At 48.8% G+C, this 13,844-nt stretch overlaps 1 protein-coding gene across 1 annotated transcript in view; it reads left to right on the plus strand.

Annotated features, from left to right (window-relative positions):
- SLC24A3 (solute carrier family 24 member 3) overlaps positions 1-13,844 on the plus strand; it is a 423,377-nt gene that overhangs the window by 408,415 nt on the left and 1,118 nt on the right. Inside the window, exons 16-18 of the mRNA XM_052650424.1 lie at positions 713-827; positions 1,972-2,084; positions 12,716-12,781. Coding sequence (XP_052506384.1) covers positions 713-827; positions 1,972-2,084; positions 12,716-12,781 — 294 coding nt within the window. The remainder of the gene's footprint in view (positions 1-712; positions 828-1,971; positions 2,085-12,715; positions 12,782-13,844) is intronic.

The raw sequence follows: 13,844 nt of genomic DNA on the forward strand, positions 1-13,844 counted from the left end.
CCCCTGTGTACACAGAGGTGCTGCCCATGCCCATGTGCCTGCTCTCTGGGCAGGGGATGCCCCAGGGCCACTCGGAGAATGGAGATGACACCAGTAGGTATACCCTGGGGTTGTAGTGAGAGTTAAGTAAGTTACACTAAAAGCACCTGACTTCTAGGCAGATGTAAGCCACCGTGGAGCAGAGGGTGATGTGGGCAGATGATGTTCCCAAGCTGCCAGGAAGGGAGGGAAGGAATCGGCAGCTGGCAGCTTTTCTTACTGGACTGGGTGGTGTTATTCAGCCCCCTCCCAACTCTCGTAAAGTCTCGTCATGCAGCCGACCTGAGACTTCGACAGTGGATTTCCTAGCGCAGCATGGCAGCCATCCATTCTGGGTCCCCAGGAACATCCTGAGTTCAAAAACTGTCCCGCTGTTGCCTTTTTCCAGCAACTCTGTTTCTCCTCTCTCAGGCCGCCTGCCTCACCCAAAGGAACGTGTGAAAAGGCCAGTCTTTGGTTGGAAAGCATGGGCTCTGTAACTCCACCTCTCTGTTCCCTGAGACATTCCTGGCCCTCTGTCTTTGACACGGAATGCAGACGCTGCCCCTAGACCGCCCAGATTGCAGATTCTTCAGCTTTGGTGACAGGGTCGACGGGCCGGCGGGGCTGGCATCGGCCCTCCACTCACCGTCTTTTCCTGCCTCCCTTCCCCACACCCCCACCCCGCTCCCAGGTCACGATCATCGGCTACACGCTGGGGATTCCTGACGTCATCATGGGGATCACCTTCCTGGCAGCTGGAACCAGCGTGCCCGACTGCATGGCCAGCCTCATTGTGGCCAGACAAGGTGGGGCCCACGTGGGGAGGGCTGGGAAGGGAAGCCAGGCCTCCCTACTTAGGGGGTAGGGGGAGCTTGCATGGCAGTTACCAGGGCACTGCATCCCAGCTGTGCAGGAGTGCTGGCCACCTCAGTGCCAGGCTGGTCAGAAGGCTTGCTGGCATCAGAATAACAGGGAAACAAGCCAGAAGATCCACCCTCGAGCAAGGCAGAGACCCTTTCTATATACTAGGTATACTATATACCCTTTCGTATACTAGGTTGTCCCCTCGTGCCCTCCGGGGTTGTATTGTTTCTATTATTAAAAATAGTAAGAAATACAGTGATAGCTGACATCTGCTGATGATAGCCCCACACTGAACAGAGCAATTTGGACACATGATCTTACTTAATTTAACAATTCTATGAATTAGAGACAGTCATATACCCATTTCATGGATGAGGAAACTGAGCTTAGAGAGGATGGACCTCATAGCCTAAGTGCCAGACGTTACTCTTCAGTGTGTGACAGACCCTTCCACCCTCAAAACCAAGATTACAGTCTACCCACCCCTGGGTGGAAGCCCCCCAGATGGCCCCCCAGCACCTACTTTCATTTATGAACCTGATTTGTGCAGGAGGAGATTGGTTTTCAGCAAACAGTGTATAGCTCCCACCCTTGGCAAAGTGTCCTCCACTGGTCCTCACAAAATTCTACTGGTTACATTATTTTCCTTAATGTTGCTCAGTTATTTAGAAGAAGATATGGATATGGAGCAGATGGATAATGACACTGAACTGTGCAGGTTGGTGAACTCATGAGCCCTTTATAGGCTGTTGAGTTTATTCCTTTCCACAGAATAGTTCAGAATTTTTGCAACCAGATTTCGTTTTTTGAATTACATTTAACCAATGATCATATCTGAAATAAAGCTCAGCAGTTCAATAGCATGTGTATTTCATTCTATTTATTGAAAATACACATTCAATGACTATTTTATAACCGGAATCATCCTACAGTCATGGATGGTCTGGGACAGACCCGAGTACCTGGGCCGGCCCACCTGCCCACCAGGTCTCCGGCTGTCAGGCCAGGGGCTGGAGAGAGTCTTCAAGGGCCGGGGCACCCCCCAGAGACCACCTTCCTCACTCCAGTGACCTCTTGTCCTTACAGGCATGGGGGACATGGCCGTGTCCAACTCCATCGGGAGCAATGTTTTTGACATCCTCATCGGGCTCGGTCTCCCCTGGGCACTGCAGACCCTGGCTGTGGATTACGGATCCTATGTAAGTGGAATTTTCTCCCTGGTGACCTCAGCCACTGGGACTATGTCTCAGGGCAGAGGAGGTGTGGAAACACTTGCATTGAGAGGAAACAAATTCTCCTGGCCAAGTCTTCTCAGGGTCAGGCCCACGTGGGGACATTCAGGACTCAAGAGCAGACGGAGCTGTTACAAGCTTCAGGAAAGGGTCAGATGGTAAATACTTTAGGCCCCGTGGCCTAGATGGTCTCCATCACAGTCGTCATCAGCTCTGCTGTGTTGGCCTGAAGGCAGCAACAGGTGATGGCAGGCCAATAAACGTGGCTGTTTCAGTCCGACTTTATGTATAGAAACTGAAATTTGAATTTCATATGACTTTCACATGTCGTGACACATTATGATTCTTTTCAAAACTTTTCAACCAATGAAAAAATGTAAAAAACCCTTCTTCACTCATGGACTCTGCAAAAACAGCGGAGGGGCCAGGTTTGGCCCACAGGCCCTAATTCACCAACCCTTGCTCTGAGGATTTGTTTTGCACGCAAAATATTTTATTCCTGAAGGGAAGGACACAAAGTACATGACGCTGTCTCTGCCAGGGATCTGGTGACCATCACACTCTGCAGTGACGGCCCCACGCTCTTTCTCAAGACCAAGCCAACTCTGACTCCAGGTGGATTTGCAGATGGGGACTTGGGAGTTCCAGCTAGATGTCAGTGCTCTTTCCCAGCCTGCCAAAGTGATCCCCCTCTGCTGAGGGGAACTCCTGTCCCAGCCACTGTCCAGAGATGGACGGAGGAACTGCAGTTAGAGGTTTCTGTCTGTATCAGGGAGGGAAAAAAGGATGACACCTCTGCGGTATTCATACCCAACCCAGTGTTGGTGCTTCTCTGAACATGTCATTGAGCGTGTTTTAGTCTGTCTGTATGTGTTGTAGGTAAGTGTGTTTTCCAAAGAAAAGATCGTGGCTCATTTATAAGATGGTGGTTGTTTCCAAGTTGCTTCCCTTGCACCTGTTTCAAGTAGGGAGAGTGTGTCCATTGAAATTTCTAAACACATAGTGAGAAAGGCCATACATGTTTGGTTCATGTGAATCTACCTGTTGGCAGGAAGATTTCACCAGAGAGTTAAGATAAGCACAAGACATTGGAAGGAAGCATTATGTGTCCTAAGGAGCTGAGATCTCTTCTCTGCTGTCTATGAAATTGGGAGATGGGACAGAGGGGGTTCTGGGAAAGCTCCTTACAAGAGGTGACTGTGAGTTGAAGTCTGAATAACTAGAGAAGAGGCAATCATGGAGAAACTGGGGCAGGGCAGAGCAAAAGCATTCTAGGCAAAAGGAACAGCTGTGCAAAGGCCCTGAGGCAGACATGCACTCAGCCTGTTGGAGAACAGGAAGGGCCCCATGTAAGTGGAGCAGAGCAAGCCTGGGGGCATGTGGCCTAGATGTCATGCAGGGCAGACCATGTGGGTGCTCTTAGTTAATCAAAAATGATGACATTCAAACTGATGAGATACATAGATTTACATAATGACATTTTTGATGGGTTTTTTGAGATTCAGCAGCATGAGTTGTTTTTTTTTTAAACTGTGTTTTAGTCAATCTTACTTTAATTACCAGAGAGACTAAACATTCTTTTTCACATGTATTGGCCTTTTAGATTCTTCCTTCAGATAATTATCTCTTTATGCCCTTTACCCAATTCTCCCATTAGAAGGTAATGGTTTTTTGTGTGTGAGTTGATTTTTTTTTCATCTTTCCCCATATTGGTTTTGTAAAAATTTATTTTATTGGACTATAGTTGATTTACAGCATTGTGTTAGTTTCTGATGTACAGCAAAGTGATTCAATTATACATCTATATGCATTTTCTTTTTCATATTCTTTCCCATAAATCACACATTCCCACCTACATGTAAGGGGGCTCCAGGTCATTCATGGAGCTGGCTACCCAGGAAGGGGAGGAGACATGAATTAGTCCTGCGGTCCCGGGTGCCAGGTTGAGAGTGGAGTCCAGACAGGAGGGACCTGCTGGATAACCTCTTACTGGGGCTGTAGAGTAGCCACGGTCCACGAGTGCCCTGCTATTGTAGGGTCTGTCTCTCTGCCATCCCAAGCTGCCCCTCCACTCCCTCTCATCCAGCCTCTGAGTGCCTTTTCCTGGGTCACGTGTGGACTGCCTCCCTTCTGGGTAACACATCCTTTTCTGTACTTCCGCTGAGAACAGTATTTTCCATTTAAGCCTCGCTAGTTCCCTTTCGATACAAATCACCTTGATTCTGTTTTGCCATTCCCAAAATAATCTCCTGGATTTTTCCAACAGTCCACAAATTAAACTTTCCTTTTTTTAGTCCTTTTTTCTGATTATAAAAGTAACTTATGATCTTCATAGAAAATTTGTTGTTGTTGTTCATGTCGGACTCTTCACGACCCCATGGAATACAGCACTCTAGGCTTCCCTGTCCTTCACCATCTCCCGGAGCTAGCTCAAACTTATGCCCTTTAAGTCAGTGATGCCATCCAACCATCTCGTTCTCTGTCGTCCCCTTCTCCTCCCGTCTTCAATCTTTCCCAGCATCAGGGTCTTTTCCAGTGAGTTGGCTCTTCACATCAGGTGGCCAGAGTTTTAGCATCAGTCCTTCCAATAAATACTCAGGGTTGATTTCTTTTAGGATTGACAGCTTTGATCTCCTTGCAGTCCAAGGGACTCTCAAGAGTCTTCTTCAACATCACGGCTCAAAAGCATCAGTTCTTCAGTGCTCAGCCTTCTTTATGGTCCAGCTCTCACATCCGTACATGACTACTGGAGAAACCATAGCTTTGACTAGATGGACCTTTGTCAGCAAAGATGTCTCTGCTTTTTAATACGCTGTCTAGATTTGTCATAGCTTTTCTTCCAAGTCATAGAAAATTAGAGAAACTTTAACTAGAGAATTCTAATCAGGGAAAACTCTGGAGCAGAGCCTGCCCAGTTGAACTTTCTGCAATGATGGAAATGTTCCAGCCATGGAATGTGGAATACAGTCAGCCTCTAGTCCCATGAGACATTCAAGCACTTGACACGTGGCTGGAACAAGTGAAGACCGACTTTGTCTGACAGTCATTTACCCATACTGTTTCCCTACTGCTGGAGCCTGAGTGTGAGACCTTGTCCCCTTGGCATTTGCCATCCATGCAGCAGGACATTTACCTTGTTTAAATAGAGAATACATTTTATTTCCTCAATTGTAGGGATGAGCATTCCTCATACATCAGTAGCTCCTGAGAGCGTTGCTGTATTTTAGCCCAGTTAAATAATGTACATTCAGGGTGGTGATTCTCAGACATCCAGAAAAAGTTAGGAGTAAAATCCCACAGGCATTGGTGCAGCTCAAACACCCACTGCCCGCAGCCGCAGTAAGAGGTGAGTACCGCAGTTTCCATCTGCATGTCAGAGGAACCACTCTGGATCCTTCCGTGAAGGTGACCCATTTGTCCACGCCCTGGTCCCTCCACAGCTTCCATTGGGCCCTCTGGGCCAGCCCCCCACACCCAGCCACACTGTAAGGGCATGTGTAACTTCAGGCCAAGATGCAGAAGTTGCTTGGAGCTAATTTCAGGCTCATGGAAAAGCAAATTTAGAGGCTTATTGGTCTTGAATGTTTAGTCTTCCCTCTTCTCCGCCTCCAGCTTTTTCCAGGAGAGAGTGTTCCTTCTGAAAGGACAGTCAGGGGCCTCCAGCTGTTAGCATTTCAGTGACCCCCATGACATCTTCCTGTCTCTCTGATATCAGTACTCAGTGGCCTGTGTGGATTTAATGGCCTCCCCACCCTCGCAAGTGAGCTGCTACGGTTCTGAAGCCATTTTTCCATCTCGCCTAGATGGATTTCCAGGTCATGATTACTGGATAATTACCACTGAGACAGCTGTTTTATGCAAAGTATTAGGTTCAGGCATCTGACAGCAAGGAAGGAAGGCAGTTGCACAGATTTTGACATTTCTGAGTACTTGTGTCTTTCTCAGAAGCCAGCTAGCTACCTAAGTGCCCCCAGTAATAGCTATTTCTAAAAGTCGGTTTGGAAAATGAGTACTTCTTATTCCATTTCGGTGATAAGTCTCTCCCACCTGCTCCCACCAAACTAAGAAAGTCACTGGGCAGGCTCCAGGTAGCTAGGGCAAAATCTAGATTTCTGAGCTGGGGCTTAGAGACATAAAAGAAACCTAAGAAGCAGCGAACAGGGGCAGCAAGGGAGTCTTGTCTTTCTCTCTCTCCAAGCAAGAGTCCACCTTATTCCAGAATCCATGGAGGTAACAAGAAGTGATTGGAAGCGTTCTCCCCCCACCCCTCTGTCCAGGTCACTCTTCTACTGAGACACGAATTGACTGCCTTCTCTGTGCTGAGCTGGTAGCCGTCGCTGGGGCTGCCTCAGTGAGCCAGACAGACACTGTCCTGTGCTCCTGCAGCCCCCGCCTCTGGGAGGGCGTGACCACACAGTGTGACCCCTGCGCTCCTGAGAGCTGGCCATGCAGCATTCAGGGCAGCATGTGGCTGTGTGTGCAGGGGCCAGGGCACCTGGATGCATGTGAGGAAATGACCCTTACCCTGAGAAACTGAGATTATCAGAAGCGAAGCAGGTGAAGGTGAGAGGCTTTTTCTAAGCAAAGGAACAGCTAGTAGAAGACCCAATGAGAATGTTCCAGGCGCTGAAGGACCCAAGGACAGTTCCTCTGCCTGGGGCTGTGGTAGGGGCTGTGGGATGGACAGGGATGAGTGGCAGGGGTGAACTGGAGCCCAGAGAGGCCACATGGGCAGGGACACTGAGAGCCATGGTCGTGGGGACAAGAAAGGGGGTGGTGTGATTGTCCGTCCTTTGAGAAAGAGAAGTCTAGCTGTAGTGTGGGGAAAGGGTTAGTTCAGTTCAGTTCAGTAGCTCAGTCAAGTCTGACTCTTTGCGACCCCATGGACTGCAGCACGCCAGGCTTCCCTGTCCATCACCAACTCCCGGATCTTACTCAAACTCATGTCCATTGAGTTGGTGATGCCATCCAACCATCTCATCCTCTGTCGTCCCCTTCTCCTCTTGCCTTGAATCTTTCCCAGCATCAGGGTCTTTTCAAATGAATCAGTTCTTCACATCAGGTAGCCATAGTATTGGAGTTTCAGCTTCAGCATCAGTCCTTCCAATGAATATTCGGGACTGATTTCCTTTAGGATGGACTGGTTGGATCTCCTTGCAGTCCAAGGGACTCTAAAGAGTCTTCTCCAGCACCACAGTTCAGAAGCATCAATTCTTCGGGGCTCAGCTTTCTTTATAGTCCAACTCTCACATCCATACATGACTACTGGAAAAACCATAGCTTTGACTAGACAGATCTTTGTTGGCAAGTAATGTCTCTGCTTTTGAATATGCTGTCTAGGTTGGTCATAACTTTTCTTCCAAGGAGCAAGTGTCTTTTAATTTCATGGCTGCAGTCACCATTTGCAGTGATTTTGGAACCCCCCCAAAATAAAGTCTGCCACTGTTTCCACTGTTTCCCCATCTATTTGCCATGACGTGATGGGACCAGATGCCATGATCTTAATTTTCTGAGTGTTGAGCTTTATGCCAACTTTTTCACTCTCCACTTTCACATTCATCAAGAGGCTCTTTAGTTCTTCTTCACTTTCTGTCATACGGGTGGTGTTGTCTGCATATGTGAGGTTATTGATATTTTTCCTGGCAATCTTGATTCCAGCTTGTGCTTCATCCAGTCCAGCATTTCTCATGATGTACTCTGCATAGAAGCTAAATAAACAGGGTGACAATATACAGCCTTGATGTACTACTTTCCTAGTTTGGAACCAGTCTGTTGTTCCATGTGCAGTTCTAACTGTTGCTTCTTGACCTGCATACGGATTTCTCAAGAGGCAGGTCAGGTGATCTGGTATTCCCATCTCTTTCAGAATTTTCTACAGTTTGTTGTGATCCACATAGTCAAAAGCTTTGGCATAGTCAATAAAGTGAAAATAGATGTTCTTCTGGAACTCTCTTGCTTTTTTGATGATCCAGAGGATGTTGGCAATTTGATCTCTGGTTCCTCTGCCTTTTCTAAATCCAGCTTGAATATCTGGAAGTTCACAGTTCACGTACTGTTGAAGCCTGGCTTGGAGAATTTTGAGCATTACTTGGCTAGAATGTGAGATGAGTGCAATCGTGCGGTAGTTTGAGCATTCTTTGGCATTGCCTTTCTTTGGGATTGGAATGAAAACTGCCCTTTTCCAGTCCTGTGGCCACTGCTGAGTTTTCCAAATTTGCTGGCATATTGAGTGTAGCACTTTCACAACATCATCATTTAGGATTTGAAATAGCTCAACTGGAATTCCATCACCTCCACTAGCTTTCTTCATAGTGATGCTTCCTAAGGCCCAGTTGACTTCGCATTCCAGGACGTCTGGCTCTAGGTGAGTGATTACACCATCGTGGAGCCAGACAAGACAGAGGGCAGCCAGACCAGTTATGAAGCATTTGAAGGAAAAACAGAATATGTGACCTGGGGGAGAGAGCCCCCAGGGGAGCCAGGGTGGGAGTGCATATTTAAGCGACAGGATTCAGGGTTGTGCTTAGAACCAGATGAGGTGTGATGTATCTGAGGGTCATCCTGGTGGAGACATCGGGCAGACAGTGAGATCAATTCAGAGGCAAGACCTCTGACAGTCAAGAGTGTTGCTATGGGTTGTTAAGCCTAAAGCTCCTACAGGGAGTAAGGGCAAACAGAGAAGAGAACCAGGACCATAGCCTGATGTCAGGTAGTGAGAAAACCATTCAGGGAAGGAGGCTGGGGGGTGGTCAGCCAGAAAGGGCAAGGATGAGGAGAATGTTTCCAGAAAGACTGGCCACATGGAGGAAGGCTCTTCCCAAGGTCCTCCTTCTAATGTCAGCTGTCCTCCAGCTGTCACCTCCTCCGAGAAGCCACCCAGCCATGTCCACTGCCTCTGCAGTGGGGGTGGGGTGTCACCTTCCCTCACCCTCTGAGAGCAAAGCTGTGTCCGACTCAGCCAGTGCACCCAGAACCTACCAGTTGGTTCTCAATGCTACCACGTCTTCCTTCTCAAGGAAGAATGTTCTCGAGGGTGAACGTTCTTGAGTCGATCTTCTGGTATGCAGTTTCTGTTCCAGTTGCCAGGGCAGTTTTTCTTTTTCTGCAAACCCTGCCCCAACCCTGGGACAGCTGCATGGAGCCCTTCCCCACTCCACTCTCAGTGAGGCCACGTGGGCAGCTTGCACTTGACCTTGGCAGGAATACTGACACCATGGAAACCAGGAAAATGCAGAAGCCATTGCCAGGGCCTGGCCACAGGCTGTTCCCACAGACCCAGTGGGGTAACTGGGGATCATCTGGGGGCTTCGCAATGAATGATTCTTCTCAAGGCTGTTCTAACAAGGCCCTAGGGGCTGCAATGACACCACCCAATTCCCTTAAGGTGAATCTTGCTCTTTAGATTTTAGTAAAAATGAGGTGATATTTGGGGGGAGGTAGGGTCTTTCCTCGGAGAAAGCAATGGCACCCCACTCTAGTACTCTTGCCTGGAAAACCCCATGGACGGAGGAGCCTGGTGGGCTGCAGTCCATGGCGTCACTGAGTTGGACACGACTGAGCGACTCACTTTCACTTTTCACTTTCATGCACTGGAGAAGGAAATGGCAACCCACTCCAGTGTTCTTGCCTGGAGAATCCCAGGGATGGGGGAGCCCGGTGGGCTGCTGTCAATGGGGTCACGCAGAGTCGGACATGACCGAAGCTACTTAGCAGCAGGGTCTTTCCTGGGTCACCAAGGCCTGAAGTAGATTCAGTCTCACCATCAAAGTTTTAGATCCCTCCCGAAACCACTCTATTCTGAAGATGAGGATGTGGTGAGGACTTTATTCCAGGTGTGTGGGGGGGTGACCCAGTAGGGGGTGGGCAGGTGTGACCAGAGAGGTGGGTGGTGGCTCTTCCAAGGCTCAAGGAGGAGCCACAGACACAGACCACAGATGCCAGCATGGGCTCCAGGAAGTCAGGTGGTCCCACCAAGATGGTAAGAGGGGCCCATATGCAAGCCTAGAGAGTTAGCAGGTGGAGAAAGCCCTGGCTTTTCTCCTGTGCCCTGCAAGGTGCATCAGAGAGTCTAGAATTTTCAGGCTGAAGCCTGACTCTAAGTGCAGACGTGACCCCTTACCAGCTCCATGGCCTTATGTAATACTGCGATTTGTAGTAAGAAATTTATGTTTGGTCTTTTTTTCTAGCACAGAGCTCCTGAAAGCCTCAGAATTATCTTTTTATGTGAATGAAGTGACTTTAGGATAGCACCTAAGGATGGAGCTGGTTGGCAGGAGAGCCAACCCTGTAGTTTGAGGGCTGGAACTTTGCTTCCCAGTACTGTGAACTCTGGGGCAGAGAGAGGGGCTGGAAGTCCCTCAGTCAGCAGCAGCTATAGATTTAATCAGTTGTGCCTCTGTAACGAGGCCTGCGTAAAAGCCCCAAAACAATGGGGTTCAGAGAACTTCTGGGAACACGTGGAGATGCAGGGAGAGTGGGCCCCGAGAGGCCCGGAACCCTGAGCCTTTCCCCTCACCTCGCCCTGCACGTCTCGTCCATCTGAGTCACATCATGTTTTAATAACCAACCCAATGATGTAGTAAGGAAAGGGTTTCTCTGAACTCTGTGAGCCCTCCCATCAAACCAGCTGACCCCGAGGAGGGGGTTCCTTTCTGGAACCTCTGTGTGAACCTCAGATCTATGACCTGCTCATCAGAAGCACAGGTGACAGCCTGGACTTGTACCTGCTTCTCCAGTAGGGGTGGGGGAGACAGCCTTGCAGGGCTGAGCCCTAGCCTGTGGGACCTGATGGTGCCTCCAGATAGGTAGTGTCAGATGAAGGACACCCAGCTGGTGTCGTAGAATTGCTTGGATAGGTGGGGAAACCACTCACCGCAACACACACACACACACACACACACACACACACACACACACACTCACACACTCTCACACTCACACTCACACTGTGAGCTGAGTCTTACTGGGGCTAAGGGCTACTTCCTGGAGCCTCAGCTGTCTCACCTTTACAGGCAGCTCAGGACACCTCGAGGAGCTGCCGCGAGACCTCAGGGCAGCCCATGTGTGGTCACGCACTCTGGGGAGAAAGCTGTGTTCCAGTGCTTCTCTTCGGTCGGCTCATTCACTTTTCTGACCTCATGTCACCGTTCAAGGAAAGCCCCCCACCCTGTGATGTTACATAGCATAAAGTCCCAGCTGGATGTATCCATTTGGAACCCAAGCCTAAGCAAGTGTTCAAACCACTCAAGTTAGAAAATGCAAAGTGACAACCACATGTGTTCCGAGTTATAAACCAATTAATGAAAATCCAGGGGCTTCTTGTTTTTCCTAAAAGAATTTGCTGGTCGGGTGGAGCTGACCTCAAAACATACAGAGATTTTAAACTGCAATGTGGGGGAAGTCAGAGTCTTTGAGGCTGAAGGTTCAGGTCCTTAAACAAATGGTATGGGATTCAGAGGGCTGTTTTATGAGCCACATGCATGCAGGAAATTGGGGGTGATGCAGTCTCTGTGTGCATTTGCACTAAAAGACACATCCGTGGAGCCTAAATTCCTATTGACTCAGGAACCAGCCAGCCTCCTGTTTCCTCTCCAGCAACTGCCAAGAGGGAATTTGAGGATGAAAATTCATAGTTTCGAAGGCAAGAAATAAAAACAACGTTAAATGTCAAGACTGAACAATCCGAGTGCGTTGTCTGCTCTCAGAAGGGCATTGCCATAGGGACCGCCTGCCTTTGCACTTCCTGGGCCTCGCATCTGTGAGGCAGGAGCAGGGGATGCTGGTTTAGGTCCACACTGCACAGTTGAGGCTCCAAGCCTTATCCAGAGGTGAGAATGGTTGGTGAGATTGTCTGGCTTAGCAAGACCCCAAGAAACTAGTTTTTTACAGGGAGTAAGACCTACTGCCCTTGAACTTCCCTCGTGACCCAGTGGTTAAGACTGCGCTTCTACTGCTGAAGGCACAGGTTCTGATCAGGGAACTGAGACTATGTGTGCCTCATGGGAAGTTGCACTGGACAGGGCTCCTAAGAATTCCAGAAATTGTTGTTTGCATTTTTTTTAATCTTCAAAGTTTGCCTGTTAACCCCACTGTGTTACTGTGGAAAACAAACAAAATATCAGAAATTGAATGTTAACTCTTCTTTGCCTTTTCAAAATAGCAACCCTCACTCACCACTTCCCATCAAGTTCAGGTGAAGGTCACAGACATTTGAATGCAAAAGAGATTAAAAAGTTTAGTCATATTTTTCAAAATATTGCTCTCATGACCCACGTTATTAAATTTACCCTAAAAGTTGTGTGTCAGGAAATCGGAAGCTCCCTGGAAGTCAAGTCCCCCAGTAAATAAGAATCAGGCCATGCGGATGGAGAATTCAAGTGGCCACAGGGCAGTCAGCAAATGCCGCTGCTGGAGGGGGCAGGGATGGGGTTGAGGGTGGACCAGGCCAGGGTGCCCCCTGGGTGTCAAGGAAAGTGCCATTCCCACTGCAAAGCTGCCATATGCCCTCCATCCTGGAGGAGAGTCTTGGCCTCAGTAGAATTTACCGCCTTGCACTTGGCAGATGTTCGGGAGCCTAACAGTGTCATCCTCTCTCACAGATCCGGCTGAACAGCAGGGGGCTGATCTACTCCGTGGGCTTGCTCCTGGCCTCCGTCTTCGTCACGGTGGGTCTGCAGCTCTCTCTGCTCTCCAGTCCCCACCTCTCCCCCCATCCTCTTGGGTTCTCTGGCTACAGAGTCTGTTTGGACACCAGATGGGCTTGGCCTCCCAGTGGATAGGGACAGTCAGCCTCGAGGTTGTCCCGTCTTGTGGCTGTATGCTCCACAAGTGGATCCTGGCAACCCATGAGAAAGCTCCCTTTCTGAAAGGTGCCAGCCTCCTCTCAGAAGCACAGCCTGTCTCATGTCAAACACAAACATTTATCAAAAGCAATAGGGAGAATCCCACTTTTTCTGCAAGATGAGGCTACAGAAGGTTATATTCCAATTAATTGACTATTCCAGGTTCCTAAACATCTCCATAAATCCATGGATGTGACCAACACTCAAAGACTGAGGACAGACTTGCTGGACAGTGAGTGCACTTTGATGCCTCTGCACTGCCTTGGCCATCCATCCACTTGCATAATGTACTATTCCAACTCAGTTGACACCTTTGGTGGGAGCAAGTTCACACCACCATGTGGACTGACCCACCTGCCCTAAGTGTCTGATAACATACATGTATGCTACTGAACTTTCACAGTAGGAAATGCAATGTGTTTTTTCCTGAATTGTTGAGGAACCATTTGTTGAATTACGCCTGTCATGAGAACATACATATGTAGAGAATGGGAATTCACAAGGGCAGGAGAGGTCATTTCCAGGACCAGCATGCAACTCCAACGCCAAGGTTTTACCAAACCAAATACTGCCTTACACAATAGTGAAAACTCATCTATTCATTCTTTTTAGGAGGTTTTTCAGGTTGGTATGACTTAGGATTATTATGCTTGTAACCGTCACACAGATGCTTACTACGGGAATTTCCCCATCTGGAGCTCACCACACTCCAATAGGTAGTCACTGATATCAGCCCCATTATACAGACTAAGTGAGGCCTGTAGGGACCTTGTGCCTGACCTCCCAGTGCCCGCTGGCTTGCAGGTGCAGTGTGTCTCCGGATGCTGTGGCCGGGCATTCCTGGGACACAGTCTCACCACTGCCCCTCTGCCCTGGAGGGCTGTTG

This window comes from Budorcas taxicolor, chromosome 13, assembly GCF_023091745.1.
Source record: "Budorcas taxicolor isolate Tak-1 chromosome 13, Takin1.1, whole genome shotgun sequence".
NCBI classification, from domain to species: domain Eukaryota; kingdom Metazoa; phylum Chordata; class Mammalia; order Artiodactyla; family Bovidae; genus Budorcas; species Budorcas taxicolor.